Genomic DNA, 17676 nt, shown 5'->3' with positions numbered 1-17676 from the left:
TAGATGAGACACAATCCAGAGTGGGAGGCACCTTGAATCTCAAAGCAATCTCTCTACTGTGTGATTTTACAAGCCCTCGTCAATGAATCCCCTTCTCTCCTTCCTGGCATGTTCCTACCATAATGTGACCCTATGCGTTATACACCTTGGACTCATAGCAAGCTCTCTCTTGCTCTCTTTCTCGCTCGTTCTCTCTTCTCTTTCTCAGTTTCTCTTTCTCTCCCCTTCCCGATATATTGCATTACCATCTCATTCTATTTTTCTCCCTTTCTATCTATTTCTCTTTTTCCTGCTCTTTCTCCTTTACCTCCATCTCATTTTCTCTCTCGCTTTTTGTCCTTTCTTCCTTTTTCTCTCCTTCCCAACATTCTCTCCATCTCTCTCTCCTTCCCAACATATTCTCTCCATCTTTCTATATATTTTTCTTTCTCTCTCCTTCCCAACATTCTCTCCATCTATTTTTCTTTCTCTCCTTCCTGACATGCGTATTACCTCCATTTCATTCTTTCTCTCAATCTCTCCTCTTTCTATCTTTTCACTCTTTCTCTCTCCTTCCCAACATTCCCTCCATCTCTTTCTCGACTCTTTTTCTCTTTCTCTCTGTTCTCACTCTTTCTCCTTCCCGACGTTCTCTCTTTCTATATTTGTCTCTCTCCTTCCCGACAGAGTTAACGCCATCTCATTCTCTCTTTCCATTTCTATTTCTCTTTCTCCTTCCTGACATATTACCTCCATCTCATTCTCTTTTTCTTTCTTTCTCTCTCTCCTTCCCGACATTCCCTTCATCTTTTTCTTTCTCTCTCTCCTTCCCAACACGTTCCCTTCATCTCTTTCTCTCGTGTATGAATTTACAAGCCTTGCCAATGAATCCTTTTCTTCTCTCCTTCCCAGCATATTCCCTCCATAATGGGCTCAATTATAAACAGCAGATGTTATCTATTGTTAGAGGCTTTGTTCCACATGACTCTCAACAACACATGAACTTGACTGTTCTGTTGTGGTGCCAGGCAGACAGCAAGCAGCACTAAGGCTTTTGTACCAGTACAGCCAGAATATCTTTGTGCGTCTCAAATGGCACCATGGTCTCTATATAAAGCACTACTTTTGGTCCGAAGCAGTGAACTAAGGGCTCTTAATTAGAACATTTCATTGGTAGCACTGGTGCATTACATAGGGAACAGGTCAAACACTCAGACAATAGGAAACATCACATAGACCCTCCACAACAAGTGAATCAGAACTTTGCCAACGTTAATCTTAATTAATCATTGTGTAATTGTTGGTAGTAATAGGTTATTCATCTTTGAGGCAGAAGGTGTGTTAGCCTGAGGACCCAATGGGGACAGTTGGCACACATGGAATGTGTTGCAAATGGCACCCTATTTCCTATATAGTGCACTACATTTGGGGCCTGGTCAAAAGCACTATATAGAGAATATGCTGGCATTTGGTACTGGGCCTTGGTTTACAGTTGACTTGATGCTGCTGCACTTCTAACATGTTTGGTGCTGTTGCTTGAGGGGCGTTGGCAGTACCACGGCATATTGGGCCTGTGGTGATCTCTGGGAGGTGTGTGTGTATGGGGTGTAACTGTAACTGTGGGTCTGACTGTTCCCTTCCTCCAGCGTCGCTCGGTGAGGGAGGCCGTGTCAGCCATGGAGCCCCACTGGCTGACTGAGGTAACCGCCCCCAACAGTGTCTGTGTCCCAAATAGAACCCGATTCCCTTTAAAGTCCATTACTTTTGACCAGGGCATAGGGCTCTGGTCTAAAATAGTGCAATATAAAGGGAATAGTGTGCCATTTGGGGGACAGTCTGGGTCAATCCGGTACCGTGAAGCAATCAAGTAACACTGTTTGGACTGTTGTGCAGACTGAGTGAAGGTCAATTGAGCAGTTCATTGGGAATGCCTAAGTAACAGTAAAGTGAGTAGCTATGTGACCCTGAGTACAGATTACAGGTCATATTACTGTCTGTCACTTTGCACTGATGACTGATGAAGTTACTGCCTTTCACCTACCATCGCAAAGCAGCACAACGTAATTATTTAATGTACATAAACTCAACAAAAAAGAATCGTCCCTTTTTCAGGACACTGTCTTTCAAAGATTATTTGTAAAAATCCAATTAACTTCACAGATCTTCATTGTAAAGAGTTTAAATACTGTTTTCCCATGCTTGTTCAATGAACCATAAACAATTAATGAACATGCACCTGTGGAACGGTCATTAAGACACTAACAGCTTACAGACGGTAGGCAATTAAAGTCACAGTTATGAAAATCTAGGACACTAAAGAGGCCTTTCTACTGACTCTGAAAAAACACCAAAAGAAAGATGCCCAGGGTCCCTGCTCATCTGCGTGAATGTGCTTTAGGCGTGCTGCAAGGAGGCATGAGGACTGCAGATGTGGCCAGGGCTATAAATTCCAATGTCCGTACTGAGATGCCTAAGACAGCGCTACAGGGAGACAGGACGGACAGCTGATCGTCCTCGCAGTGGCAGACCACGTGTAACAACACCTGCACAGGATTGGTACATCCGAACATCACACCTGCGGGACAGGTACAGGATGGCAACAACAACTTCCCGAGTTACACCAGGAACGCACAATCCCTCCATCAGTGCTCAGACTGTCCGCAATAGGCTGAGGCCTTGTAGGCCTGTTGTAAGGCAGGTCCTCACCAGACATCACCGGCAACAACGTTGCCTATGGGCACAAACCCACCGTCGCTGGACCAGACAGGACTGGCAAAAAGTGCTCTTCACTGACGAGTCGCGGTTTTGTCTCACCAGGGGTGATGGTCGGATTCGCGTTTATCATCAAAGGAATGAGCGTTACGCCGAGGCCTGTACTCTGGAGCAGGATCGATTTGGAGGTGGAGGGTCCATCAAGGTCTGGGGCGGTGTGTCACAGCATCATCGGGCTGAGCTTGTTGTCATTGCAGGCAATCTCAACGCTATGCATTACAGGGAAGACATCCTGCTCATCCTGACATGACCCTCCAGCATGACAATGCCACCAGCCATGCTGCTCCTTCTGTGAGTGATTTCCTGCAAGACAGGAATGTCAGTGTTCTGCCATGGCCAGCGAAGAGCCCGGATCTCAATCCCATTGAGCACGTCTGGGACCTGTTGGATCGGAGGGTGAGGGCTAGGGCCATTCCCTCCAGAAATGTCCGGGAACTTGCAGGTGCCTTTGGTGGAAGAGTGGGGCAACATCTCGCAGCAAAAACTGGCAAATCTGGTGCAGTCCATGAGGAGGAGATGCACTGCAGTACTTAATGCAGCTGGTGGCCACACCAGATACTGACTGTTACTTTTGATTTTGACCCCTCCTTTGTTCAGGGACATTATTCCATTTCTGTTAGTCACATGTCTGTGGAACTTGTTCAGTTTGTCTCTGTTGTTGAATCTTGTGTTCATACAAATATTTACACGTTAAGTTTGCTGAAAATAAAAGCAGTTGACGGTGAGAGGACGTTTATTTTTTTTGCTGAGTTTATATACTGTTTATGCCATTAAGCAAATGCTTTTATCCAAAGTGACTTAGTCATGCATGCATACATTTTTGCTTTGGGTGGCCCCAGCAGCAATCAAACCCACCACCCTTGGCGTTGTAAGCGCCATGCTCTACCAACTGAGCCACACAGGACCACTGATCTCATACATTACAGTAGTGCAAATCCACCGCTTATTATGTTCACAATGGTTGATATTGTCACAAACTTCGTTACAGAAAATTACAACAAGTTGAAATTGAAAAACCATCAGTGGCTGTTACCATGTAATGTAATGGCAAGCGACATTGATCTACGATCACACACACATTCCCTCTCCCTCGACTCAGTAAGCCATCTCTGATAAAGCATTAACAATAGAATACAGTTCAGTGCAATGAATTACTGTTGTGGCTCTTTCTGTCTTTCCCTCTCTCTCTCACTCACACACACAGTGCTATTTGTGCCGCGGTGCAGATGCGGCTGTATTCATGTCTCGTGTGTGAATGTATGCGTTTCAGAGGGCCCAGTGAATGTAGAACATAACAAGCCCTTGCCTTAAAGTGATGTTTCAAGATGACACCTGTTCCTACACATAAAGTGCACAGTGACTGCATCAGCTGCTAGTACAGGGGGGGTGGCAGTACAGGGATGGATGGCTGTGGAGTTTCATTCTAATCTCAAATCATTCTAATCTAGTGGACCAACTTTTTCGGCCAACTGTTGTGTGTAATGCACCATCTGAGAGGTGATGTGTGTGTTTAGGAGGTGTTGGTAGGGACAGTTGCTATTTGTGAATATGCCTTAAAGATGGAGCTATTAAAAGACACGTTACCTGCATGTTAGCGTCACATAATTCATTATGAGAGGTGCTCCTCGTCTTTGCTCACAGTTCCACTGTGTTTAATCACTCACTGGCCCGCTCTATGTGGAGTCTATGACCTCACTCCTGAGTGTGTGCAGTTTGTACTCCATGCTGTGAGCTTCTCTTAGTGCGCACGCATGCAGGCACACGCCTCCATGTCAGTCTGCCTGGACTCCTGTCTGTCTCTTATCCCAGGTGTTTGATATTCATGCTCTATCAGTGTGCAGTCTCAGGCAGAGAAAGAGAGAGCTGCTTTAAAAAGGGCAGCCAACAGTGCTCTCCACGCATGGGCTCGCTTCAGCAATTACATCCTCCAGTGCCTTCGCTCCTCGCTGCGCTTTTAATTTGTTTCAAGTGACTTTACAATGTCATCAAATAGACAGGTTTGTGGGAAAGTTGAGAGCGCCTCTCTAATAGCTTCAGGTGATGCTGTTCAGAGTGACCAGGGGTGAGGCCAGGGGTGTAGCGGTTGAGATTAGGGGGGGGGGTGGCCTTTTATTCTCCCCCTGCTTAAGGTTGATTCACCCTGTGGAATACAAAGCAGCATGCAGTCTTGGAGAGGGGGGAAGAAGAGGAGTGGAGAAGAGGCAGTTCTGCTGTTGTTCCACCTGAATTCACTCTCACTCCTTCTCCTCTTTCTCTTTTCTCTCGCTCTTCCCTCGCCTGCTCTCTCCCTCTCTTCACAAAGTAATCCGATCTCTCTCTGCAAACAATGGAAGCTAATGAAGGTCTGACACTGAGCTTGATTATGACTGCATTCATTACACATGCACATAATTGCCAGTAGTTAAGTGTGCAGATTTATTCAAAGGACAGCTGTCAATTGACAAGGCAGAGAGAATAGCTTTTTTGTTCAATGAGGTTCAAGCACCTGTTGCATTTTGTGATATAGTGTCTGTTTCTGTGTAGGAAATGCACTTTGTACATTATTTAGTGCTGTGTTGGGGCCTGAAAGGTGGTCACAGAATTGATCCAATGTACACTCCATACCTATATTCTTCTGTCAATTGTGTTTCATTATGATAGCCAATGGAGCCACTGTGCTGCTACAATTGTTCACAGATGACCTATCGTAGCGTTAGTATGTATCCTTGGCCCAAAGAACTCTCACGGTCACATCTGTATTGTACATTTGTATCCTCTCTTCTGAAACTAACTTCATAGATGTAAGCAGGGCTTTCCGCTGCTTCTGTGTTTCTAATAGTAGATTGCACAGTAGCAACAATGACCAGTAACACAGTCCTCCCTCCCTCTCTGTTCTAGAAGGCTGAGGAGGATGACCTGGTGTTGACCCCAGATGGTACCAGGGAGTTCCTGACCTTTGAGATCCCTCTGAGTGACTCTGGGTCGGCGGGGTTAGGGGTCAGCGTCAAGGGCAACCGCTCCAAGGAGAACCACTCTGACCTGGGCATCTTCGTCAAGTCCATCATCAACGGGGGAGCTGCCTGCAAGGTGAGTCTCACCTTTCATTAGAACTAATGTGCAAATTTTCATGCTCATACAAGTAATCAATAATATGGTATTTTTGTGATAATAGCAGCCGATATTGCCACTCCTATTTTCCATATTGTCAATCTAAGCTGACTAGAAAGTGTGTGCCTGCAGGGAAGCAAAAGTCATTCCCCTACCCAAGAATAGTGAAGCCCCCTTTACTGGCTCAAATAGCCGACCAATCAGCCTGTTATCAACACTTAGTAAACTTCTGGAAAATATTATGTTTGACCAGATACAGTGCTATTTTACTGTAAACATATTGCCAAGATACTTTCAGCCCGCTTATAGGGAAGGATGTTCAACAAGCATGCACTTACTCAAATGACTGATTGGCTGAGAGAAATTGATGATAAAAAGATGGGGGGGAGCTGTTATGTTAGAATTCAGCGCAGCTTTTGACATTATTGGTCATAGTCTGCTGATGGAAAAACATATGGCTTTACACCCCCTGCTATATTGCGGATAATGAGTTACCTCTCTAACAGAACACAGAGGGTGTTCTTTAATCCAGGTAGAATCAGGAATTCCCCAGGGCCGCTGTCTAGGCCCATTACTTTTTTAAATGTCTATGTATGCGGATACACGTCAGTTACTACAGCGAGTGAGATCACAGCAACACTTAACAAAGAGCTGCAGTTAGTTTCAGAATGGGAGGCAAGGAATAAGTTAGTCCTAAATATTTCAAACTAAAAGCATTGTATTTGGGACAAATCATTCACTAAACCTCAACAAAATCTTGTAATAAATAATGTGGAAGTTGAGAATAAACTGCTTGGAGTAACCCTGGATTGTGAACTGTCATGGTCAAAATATGTTAATACAACAGTAGCTAAGATGGGGAGAAGTCTGTCCATATTTAAGCGTTGCTCTGCTGCCTTAACAACACTATCATTAAGGCAAGTTCTACAGACCCTAGTTTTGTCGCACCTGGACTACTGTTCAGTCGTGTGTTCAGGTGCCACAAAGCGGGACCTCGGGAAAATAAAAATTGGCTCAGAACAGGGCAGCACAGCTGTCCCTTAAATGTACTCGGAGATTTAAAATGAATAATATGTATGTACATCTCTCATGGCTCAGTGGAGGAGAGATTGACTTCATCACTACTTGTTTTTATAAGAAGTTTAAACTACTAGCACACAGCTCAGACACCCATGCATACCCCACAAGACATGCCACCAGTGTCTTCACGATCCCTAAGTCCAGAACAGTCTATGAGAGGCGCACCTTATGGAACAGCGGGTACTGTGAAGAGACACGCACACAGACACATACACATAAGACACGCACTCTACACACACATACACATGTATTTTGTATTGTAGAGTAGTGGCCTGAGGGGACACGCTTAATGTGTTGTGAAATGTAATGTCATGTAATATTTGAAATAGTATTAAACTGCCTTAATGTTGCTGGACCCCAGGAAGAGGAGCTGCAGCCTTGGCAGCAGCTAATGGGGATCCTTAATAAATACAAATATACCAGACTAACCATCCTATTAGCATCTTATGTCTAGCAGTTCTGATAGCTGTTCTGTCTAATTTGACAGATACAACTTCATTGCTTTTTCTGGTATTCATTTTTCTACTGCCAGTACAGTAGCCTGATTCTGAGCTCTTGCCAACTCCTTATGGAATTAAGTGACCTGGGCGTCACTCGTTGTTTGGTGTGACAAGGAGTTGGCAAGAACACAAACAGATCTGGGACCAGGCTAACATTATATGGCTAATGCATTGAACAGCCTGATTTGTGCGTGTTGACTGATTCTCATCCTACGTGTCATATCCTGCGTGAACAGGATGGAAGGCTGCGGGTCAACGACCAGCTGATAGCGGTGAACGGGGAGTCGTTGCTAGGCAAGACCAACCAGGAAGCCATGGAGACGCTAAGGAAGTCCATGTCGGTAGAGGGCAACAAGCGGGGGATGATTCAGCTAATTGTGGCCAGGAGGGTCACTAAACGCAACGAGGTAGGCCTAACCATCGCTTTATTAAAGTTGTGGAGATTATACGACTAACACCAGTCGTGGGTGGGCTCATAGTAATGGCTGGAACAGAATGAATGGAAAGGTGTCAAACGCATAAAAAACATGCATTCCTTTTTATTCCTTTCCATCCATTACTATGAGCCGTCCTCCTCTCACCAGCCTCCACTGACTAACACGGTTGTATGTTGAAATACGGTTTTTAACCCACAGGGTGTCTATGTGTGATGTTAGGCTTGTTGGAGGCTTTGGAGGCAGCGTCTGAGAGCAGTGTGGCTCCATTCGTCTTTCCTCAGTCACTGCCATTGATAATGTATTGTTTGTTTTTTCACGTTCAATTATCAAATTAAAGAGTCATGTTTTTTTAATGACTGCATTCTGTTTTCTATATGCATTTCTTTAGCAGAAATGGTTGTAATTTTTATTAAAATGTACAATATTCCTAAATAAGATAAAGACCACCTGTCACACTGTCATGATACCTTTTGACATTTCTTTTCAAGACTGGTCTTTTATTTTTTTGTATTTATTTCTTTACACTTTTTCAAAAACACTTGATAATTGTTCAGTTACCATTAACACGCACCCTCCCACATGTAGTCTCTGTGTTAAATTCCAAAGCCAGTGACACATAGCCTATTCTGGACTAGAGAGCTATGTTAGGAATATGATGAAAGATCAGCTAGTCGGGTTGCGTCACAGCCGTTCACATGAACTGCGTCCCAAAATGGTCGATAGGGCTCTGGTCAAAAAAGTACTATGTATTGCAGTGTTTCCCAACTCCAGTCCTCCAGTACCCTCAACAGTACACGTTGTCGTAGCCCCGGACTAGCACACCTCATTCAACTTGCCAAATAATCATCAAGCCCTCAGTGAGTTGAATAAGGTGTTTTTGTCCCAGGTTAAAACAACAATGTGTGTTGGAGGACTGGAGGTGGGAAACACTGAGGTAGTGAATAGGGTGCAATTTGGGAGGCAACCGTGCTCTCCTCTTAGCCTCCATGTCCCGAGGCATGCTGGGGGAATTGGTGACGGCTGGCCATCGAAGTTCCACATTACTTTTTTTCATTTAAATGTTATGTTGATACACTGTAGACTCACTCCCTCCCTCTCTTTCTCTCTACCGCCCTCCCTCTCCACATTTCAATGTCATCATTTTGCTGCATACTCCATCCTGGCTTGATCGCTTATCTATCTATTGGAGAGTTGTGTCTACTCCACAACGGTGGATTTGGTTGTTGTACTGTGTGCCTCTTGCTACAGTACATGTCAGACCTGTGATTTCCCATGGTGCAGCTGGTAATTGGAAGCAGAGCAGGGGCTAAGGGCTAAGCCATGCGCTGCCGTCAGGTTGCAGGCTGTGCTGTGGAGAAGCCAAGGGTGAGAGCAGAGCAGAGAACACTGGCTATGAGGTACACACACACACACGGGAAGACTCATCAATATCTGCATCACGGATACAGCTGTGGGATGGCTCAGACTAGAGCATTATGGTTCTAGGTGTCTATATAGAAGGATACTTTATTGATACATTTTTCTATCAGTCCACTGAATGTGTAACGTATATGAGCCATAGTGGAACTCGACCAAGGTCATAGACATTCATGTGGCACAGCTTGATGGAAAGGTTGAACTCTTGTCTCCCATCAACTCACACCATCCCTCTCTTTCGGACTTATCCTCCTAACTTGACCTCTTTAGGGTAATAATCAGTGGCAAACTATTCTGAATCTGAACCGCTATTTTCTCAGTACTAAACTCCCTCGCAGGGCTATTCTATTCAGACAAACGCCTTAATCACATTTCTGACCCAATAGAGTTCAGCCTAGCACCAGTTTAATTATAGGATGGACTATGCAATGAGTAGAGCAGTGATTTGTTGACAGGCACACACGTACAAACGATATGCCCTCCACTCTGCAGCCGGTTTCATTAACCACCTAATTTAAAGACAGTGACTTCCAACAGTCTGTAGGCATTTGGCCTCTTTAGAAATCATTTTCCAGATCTCCACCCCCCAGCCATTTGGTTCTACACCTGTTTTTACTCCTACTTCTACACCCGTTTTTACTCCGACTTCTACACCCGTTTTTACTCCGACTTCTACACCCGTTTTTACTCCGACTTCTACACCCGTTTTTACTCCGACTTCTACACCCGTTTTTACTCCGACTTCTACACCCGTTTTTACTCCGACTTCTACACCCGTTTTTACTCCGACTTCTACACCCGTTTTTACTCCGACTTCTACACCCGTTTTTACTCCCATTTTACTGGCTGAGGTAGCAGCCAGGTCTGCTTGGTGAATGTTGAGCAGTTTCTGCATTAAATGAAGTGAACCTGTCTCTGTTATCAGCACGTCTATCAAACGTGGGAAATGAAGGCGCTGTGGGTTGATTATTCACTGATGACATTTCCTCTTGTTGTGATGCACATCAGTCTTAATGCTAATAAGTCATTTTCTTCACCTTGAGCCATGAATACAGAAACCGCTGCACTTTTATGACTGGTTTCCCAAACACATTAAACTAGTCCTGGACTAGGAAGTTCTTTAAATTAAGAGTCTCTCCATTGAGAATGCTTTTTACACTTGGACTAGGCTTAATATGTGTCAGGATATCAGCTTGTATAGTTAAAATCAGTGAGAAAGGAGATTCTAAGTGCAAACAATGAGGGCATCCTCACCGTAGAGATTCTATTGATTCGATGTAATTCTATGGTCCACATACATTCAACCCCACTTCCTCCCCAGCTCCTCAGTCATGTGTGTTTTAAACGTGTCCAAGGCAGTAAATGATCTATTTGGCCAATAAACAGTGGTGTGTCAGATAGCCCCGTGAGGAAAGTGGCACCTTGCTGCTCTCCTGTGGGGGAATGTTCTCAGCAGGCATCTCAACAGCTATTGAAAATCCATAGTCATTTATCAAGCTATCCTAACCATGGTCGTGGTGGTGCTGTGGATAATGTTAGCATGAACCTAGCCTGCCTCTACAGGTTTGTCATTTATCTAGCTAGCCTAGCTGTGGTGGTGCTGGGGATATGTAGCATGAGACTTGCCTGTGTCTACCGGTCTAACCGGTCCCTCACAGATGGGGTGATGGATCATCTCTAGGTTTAGCTGTAATCGCTGCTGCAATCCCACAGTGAGTGAAATAGCCATAATGGGGTTGTGGCTTTGAGCTAGAATGACAAAACACGAGCTCAAATATCAAGATTTAATCCAAATGTACTTAAGGGAGAATTTCTGTCTCATACTGCATATTTCCAATATAATGAGGATTCCTTCGTCCAATGTATTGATTGTGCCGGTCTTCTCAATGCCTCTGTATGTGTAGCTGGAGACCTCTGGGAGCCCCCTGGGACCGGAGCAGACCCTCAACTCCACCCTGCTGGACGACCGGGAGCGTCGTATCTCCCACTCCCTGTACGGAGGCATAGAGGGCCTGGACGACAACCTGATGCCACAGCAGACCCTAATGGGCCGAATGATGGGTGAGTCAGGTCCCCTCAATAGCTTCTCACAGCCTTACTGCTGGATTAGCACCAGATCTTCTCACAGCCTTACTGCTGGGTTAACACCAGATCTTCTCACAGCCTTACTGCTGGGTTGGCACCAGATCTTCTCACAGCCTTACTGCTGGGTTGGCACCAGATCTTCTCACAGCCTTACTGCTGGGTTGGCACCAAATCTTCTCACAGCCTTACTGCTGGGTTAGCACCAGATCTTCTCACAGCCTTGCTGCTGGGTTGGCACCAGATTTTCTCACAGCCTTACTGCTGGGTTAGCACCAGATCTTCTCACAGCCTTACTGCTGGGTTGGCACCAGATCTTCTCACAGCCTCACTGCTGGGTTGGCACCAGATCTTCTCACAGCCTTACTGCTGGGTTAGCACCAGATCTTCTCACAGCCTTACTGCTGGGTTGGCACCAGATCCTCTCACAGCCTTACTGCTGGGTTAGCACCAGATCTTCTCACAGCCTTACTGCTGGGTTGGCACCAGATCTTCTCACAGCCTTACTGCTGGGTTGGCACCAGATCTTCTCACAGCCTTACTGCTGGGTTAGCACCAGATCTTCTCACAGCCTTACTGCTGGGTTGGCACCAGATCTTCTCACAGCCTTACTGCTGGGTTAGCACCAGATCTTCTCACAGCCTTACTGCTGGGTTAGCACCAGATCTTCTCACAGTCTTACTGCTGGGTTGGCACCAGATCTTCTCACAGCCTCACTGCTGGGTTAGCACCAGATCTTCTCACAGCCTTACTGCTGGGTTAACGCCTGCTCTTGTCATTCACACATCACACTCTACAAACTGTAAACTAACAGTGTTGATAAGAGCCAATTTACACCCGAGCCAAGCTGAGATGCTGTGTTACTTAAAAAACAAGCCCAATTAATTAAAACAGAACTAATAGGACACAATTTGATTATTCATACGGCTAAAAAAGTATTCACTTCTAACCATGCATAATATTAGAAGGCAAGTCCACGGTAACAGTGACATTGACTCAGATCTTTGACTTTAAAATGTATATCAAACATAAACCAATGATTCCAAAGTTAAACAAACCATACAGCTCTGTGCACAAGGACTAGTTTGAACAATTTCCACAGAAAATTGCAACGTTTGCAAACAGAATGGCGGTTTGTGCCTTCATTCTGTTATCAAACTGGGTGGACTGGAATAGGTGCAGCACTATCTTCTCTTGTAACATCTGGCCTAGTGGTTGGTTGGCTGGCCGGTATCTAAAACCTGTGATGGATTGAATCTCTGTGGCGCAGTTGTGACTGAACCATTTAAAAGCTGTCCTCCCATCAAACTGCCTGCCGTCCTGTCCGTCTGTCAGCCCAAGGCCCACACACACACACACACACACACACAGTACGGAGACACACAAACACACAGTACGGACACACACAGAGTATGGTTACACAAACAGTACTGCTCCTGTCTTTCAGGGTCAGCCTGAGGAGCTGACAGAACAGGCAGACTCCAAACAGAGAGCTCAGGGATTCACAGAGCACACACACCACTGAATCAATCAGAAGGTCTCCACTACACCATACAAGGGCCCTGAGCTGTAAATTGTCTGACCTTTTCCCGTACATTTTCCGAGACATTAAGGTCCACTGAAAGTTGAACTCACAGCACAGTCAGTTACTCCATTTCCTGTGTTGACAAACCAGGTGGTCGCAGATCATTTAATCTACTGTAAACACACACATTGGGGGCCGCAGGGGAATGTTCTACTTTCTCTATTGGAGTAGCCCTAAACTCATTTTCTTAAAGGAAAGGTTCACCCATTTTTTTTAATGTTATATAGTTTTTGTGCATCTCTGAGTGATGGGGTCTTCCCTGTGGCTCAGTTGGTAGTGCATGGTGTGTGCAACGCCAGGGTTGTGGGTTCGATTCCCACTGGGGACCAGTACAAAAAAATAAATAAAAAATGTATGAAATGTATGCATTCACTACTGTAAGTCGCTCTGGATAAGAGCGTCTGCTAAATGACTAAAATGTAAATGTAATGTACTATCAATTTCCTGGGTAATTCCATGTTTTCATGTGTATCTGAGTTGTTGGCCTTCAAGCAGGGAGAAATCCATCTGGTATGACGTAGCACCGGGATAGTTGCTCTCACTATACTGGTAGTTAATAGAAATATGACTTTTAGATTGCGAAAAACGTCTATCATAGATTTCAATACAGACTGATGTCATAACTCGGGAGGATGTCTTCTGTTGAATGAGCTATTGATCCTATTTTTTGCAATATTTGTCAAATTTTTTCCCGTTTTGTCTGCCTCTTTAGTCCAGGATGCATTGCATGGTGCCGATGCCAGAGATATTATAGAAAAGAGATAGGAATCCAATGAATGAAGGAACGTATTACGCCCCACCCAGTAGACTGTCGATGAATTGTGTTCACGTTGTCATGCTGCGTCACATGGTTGCTACGGTAATCGTTACACTGACTTTGAGAAGGGATTGAGTATATGTCAAGAAACGTGCCTATTTTCCTTGAAAGTACGTAATGTTATGATAGCAAGTTAATTATTGCACATCTTGGAAAAGATTTGTAATGTTTTACTTCTTGTTGATGAAATTTGTACTAATGTTGTGTCTTTGAGCTAGTGCCCAATAGACTCACATTCACTCCTTGAAGGAGAGTGCTCCTTGTACCAGAATCACCCAGAATGCACCGTGCAGCCCATTGACGTAGCATGGGCAACATTTCCCATCTCCTCAAAAGTATAGATTTTCATCTCGGTTGTGTGCCTACTTGTGGGCATTAATTCGAGTTATTCTGTTTAGAAAAGCAATTTTTTTACTTTGACTTTGATTCATAGCGATGCTTATTTAGCTAAGCGTATTTCTCCTTATGTCTTGGTAGGCCTAGAGTTAGGAATTGTCAGTGAGGCTTTGTGTCAATGTCAGATTGAAAGTGGTTGGAATAGAGTTAAAGCCCTTTTTAAGCCAGTATTTAATTCACTGGCGTTGTTTAACAGAGATGGGATGAAGGACGATGTTTGTCTCAAATGGTACCTTATTCCCCCCAGTAGTTCAGTAGTAGTCTATGGGCCAGGAGAGACTGTGCTGCGTTCAGATTACACTCAGACCAGGCAGCAGGAATACATGTGGACTAGCTAGTTTTAAATAACATAATGCGTCCAAAGTTCTAAACTGAATAAATACATATCATTTTGTACCTCAACACTTCTAAGCTCGACTTGATGATGTTGCTAAATATATCCTGAGAATACAATGGCAAAATGAGTTAGTTGTATTGTTATAGTTAAGACTTAACACCCGGTTTGGCTTCGCCTGATTTCTCTGATCATTTTCCCATTGTTGTGCAGGCCTACCCCACTGCTATGACAATTAGAGGATTAGAGGTTTCTTGAGTTAATTATTCTCATCTTTAGGCAACGGCTCGTTCTTCAAGAAGTGGACCGAAGGCAATTTCCCTGTTTATGCTAATTATGCAGATGGACTTGGGACAGAAGCAAAACAAAACCCTCGTTTTCCTGCATCTCTCGCCCAATTATTCTCACCTCCCGACTCCATCTCCCATTTAATCTGGCCTGGCATTCCTCCCACCTCTCAGCTATTAAATCCTGCTCCTCTTCAGTATTCACCGGCATGCCACATAAAGTATCTGATAATTGCTTTTACTGAAGACGAGACAATTCTGTAAAGACGCTGCAACTATTGTTCCTTTGTCGCGATGTCTATTTATTAAGGCTACTGTAAACTGTAATGAAAGTGTAATAAATAAATCCCACCGAGTCAGGTGCTTTGACTTCTGCTCACCATTGTTGGTAAAATGGTGACCTTGGATTGGTCTACAAAAACATAAGTAAGTCTCAAACGCCACAGTATTCCCGATATAGAGCACTATTTTTGACCAGGGCCCAATAGGGTCTACTATAAAGGGAATGTGGTGCCATTTGGGACCCGTAATAACATTCTTACGTATGGATGGATGCCTGCCCAAAAAGTTGATTGCTTCTAGAGAAAAGCATGAACAGAAGTAGATTTATTCATTGGTCTACTGGGTGCCTGCCACCTTCATTCCTACTCACCTACAGTCGCATTTCATTACAGAGCCATTGAGCCTTGTCAACCAATCATCAAGCCCTTGACTAGGTGAATCAGGTGAGCTAGTTCAGGGCTACAACACAGTTGTGGAACGTCTGGGGGTCCGCGAGGAGAACGTCTGGGGGTCCGCGAGGAGAACGTCTGGGGGTCCGCGAGGAGACCGTCTGGGGGTCCGCGAGGAGACCGTCTGGGGGTCCGCGAGGAGACCGTCTGGGGGTCCGCGAGGAGACCGTCTGGGGGTCCGCGAGGAGACCGTCTGGGGGTCCGCGAGGAGAAATTTTAGACCCACTGCCTTAGAAGACCAATGTACACTGCTTTAGGGCTCACACACACCAGAGTTCCCCGAAAAAACACACACACACACACACACACACACACACACACACAGCAGGGTTAGAGATGACAGGAACAACACTCTGAATTTACGCAAGCATGCACAAACACACACACTGTCCCTCTGCTCTATTTACATTGTAGTCATTTAGCCGACGCTCTTATTCAGAGTGACTTACAGGAGCCTTGCTCAAGGGCACATCGACAGATTTTTCACGTAGTCTGATCGGGGATTCAAACCAGCGACCTTTTGGTTGCTATTGAGACTGGTCAGTCTATGAACTTTCAGCACGCCACGATTCATCAATCCAGCCATGCTAGCTGGCTGGGCAGTGTGGAACCGTGGTTATATTTAGTACCACACAGATTCTCAGTGTGAAAGGATATGAGAAATAAACACTAACCCTGGCGCAAGGCCTCACGTCCCGGGTGGAAAGTCCTGTTTTCCTGCCATGAGACCCAAACACATGCCTAACACAAATAAACGTTTCTCTCTGTCATTGTGGAGTGCTATTATACAGCATAGAAACCCCCCTTCAGATACTCAGTTACCCCCAAAGACAGGATAGCGTCATGCATTGCATAGCAATGTGTTTTTAAATCCCTCTATTGGACACAAAGAAAGGGGAAGGTTTTTTGCCTTGCTCGGTGAGTGTGCCAAAGTCAATAGTTTTCCGTTTTTCACAATGCCACAGCTTGCATTAAGCACACTATAATGCCACTTGACAATGTCATGCCAGATGCTGCCAAACACAGCATGGTGATTTAAATAGGAACTGATTGAGAATTTCACTCTGGGTCTGCTTTTAAATTAAAGCATGTATTGTGGTAAATTAGTTACGTGTTATATCAAAGGATCAAATGTCCAATGAATATCAAATGAAAGCTTTAAATGTGTTTATTGTGCAATGTATATCAAAGCCTTCTCCAATCATGCTCCTCCGTTTTGTCCTACAGGTAACTACCAGCTCTCTCCTACAGTCAACATGCCCCAGGACGACACAGTCATCATCGAAGACGATAGGCTGCCTGTACTTCCTACCCACCTCTCTGACCAATCGTCTGCCAGCTCCCATGACGACGTGGGGTTCCATGTGGAGGTCCCTCCCCCCTGGGCCAAAGAGATTCAAATTCAGAATGAGAGGTGAGGACAAAGTCCCATAGGCCACTATGTAGGGAGCCATATGGTCCCTGGTCAAAAGTAGTGCACTACGTAGGGAGTAGGGTGCCATTTGGGACGCATTTCAGCACTGGCTCATTACCTTCTGTTACCTCAGTCAAACACACGACACACATTTCATCTCTACGAACACCGCAGAGGGTTTCTGTGTTTATCAGCTGTTAGTGTGTCACGCTTAACATTTGTTTTGATAATCGGAACCATGTTTTGCTAAGGTTTCGCAATGGAATGCTAGTATTATTTCAGTTGTAGCAATTAGACCTAGTACTGTGTGTTCAAAAGTTTCCACTGTTTCTTTCTACGCTGAAATACACTGTAGGTATATCTTTTTCTTTATACTGTATGTTGAAACATAAGGTCAATGTGTCTCCTATGTTTGCTGAATCATTTGATTTTCAAAGGAAACTCAGGCACACTTACCTGCTGCCCACTTAACTGGGACTGCATCCCAAATGACACCCTTTTCCCTATATAGTGCACTACTAGAGCCCAATGACCCTGGTCAAAAGTAGTCCTGTAAATAGGAATAGGGTGTCATTTGGGTAGCAACCTGGACGTGAAGGGCTTTTGCCACCCTGTGATGAGGGGGCCCGGTCAGTCCCCATCAGTGGGGCTGGTCTGAGTGGGTGGTGATTGTAACTGGGCCAGCCCAGTCAAATTAGTCTGCTGTAATCAGTGGTTCCTCAGGTATGGTCCTGACTCGAGGAGCTGCAGTGGCTTGAT

At 44.9% G+C, this 17676-nt stretch overlaps 1 protein-coding gene across 6 annotated transcripts in view; it reads left to right on the top strand.

The window, feature by feature from the left end:
• LOC106599503 (partitioning defective 3 homolog) overlaps positions 1–17676 on the top strand; it is a 250032-nt gene that overhangs the window by 155457 nt on the left and 76899 nt on the right. For 5 of the 6 annotated variants that reach the window (XM_082973353.1, XM_082973352.1, XM_082973349.1 and 2 more), the window contains 4 exons: positions 5629–5817; positions 7655–7825; positions 11176–11332; positions 16731–16917. In XM_082973353.1, coding sequence (XP_082829479.1) covers positions 5629–5817; positions 7655–7825; positions 11176–11332; positions 16731–16917 — 704 coding nt within the window. The remainder of the gene's footprint in view (positions 1–5628; positions 5818–7654; positions 7826–11175; positions 11333–16730; positions 16918–17676) is intronic. The other variant, XM_082973350.1, reaches the window with a different exon arrangement.

This window comes from Salmo salar, chromosome 03 (assembly GCF_965601325.2).
Source record: "Salmo salar chromosome 03, fSalSal1, whole genome shotgun sequence".
Classification (NCBI taxonomy): Eukaryota; Metazoa; Chordata; class Actinopteri; order Salmoniformes; family Salmonidae; genus Salmo; species Salmo salar.
The sequence above is the reverse complement of the archived record's forward strand: the minus strand, read 5'-3'. Positions and strand labels throughout refer to the sequence as shown.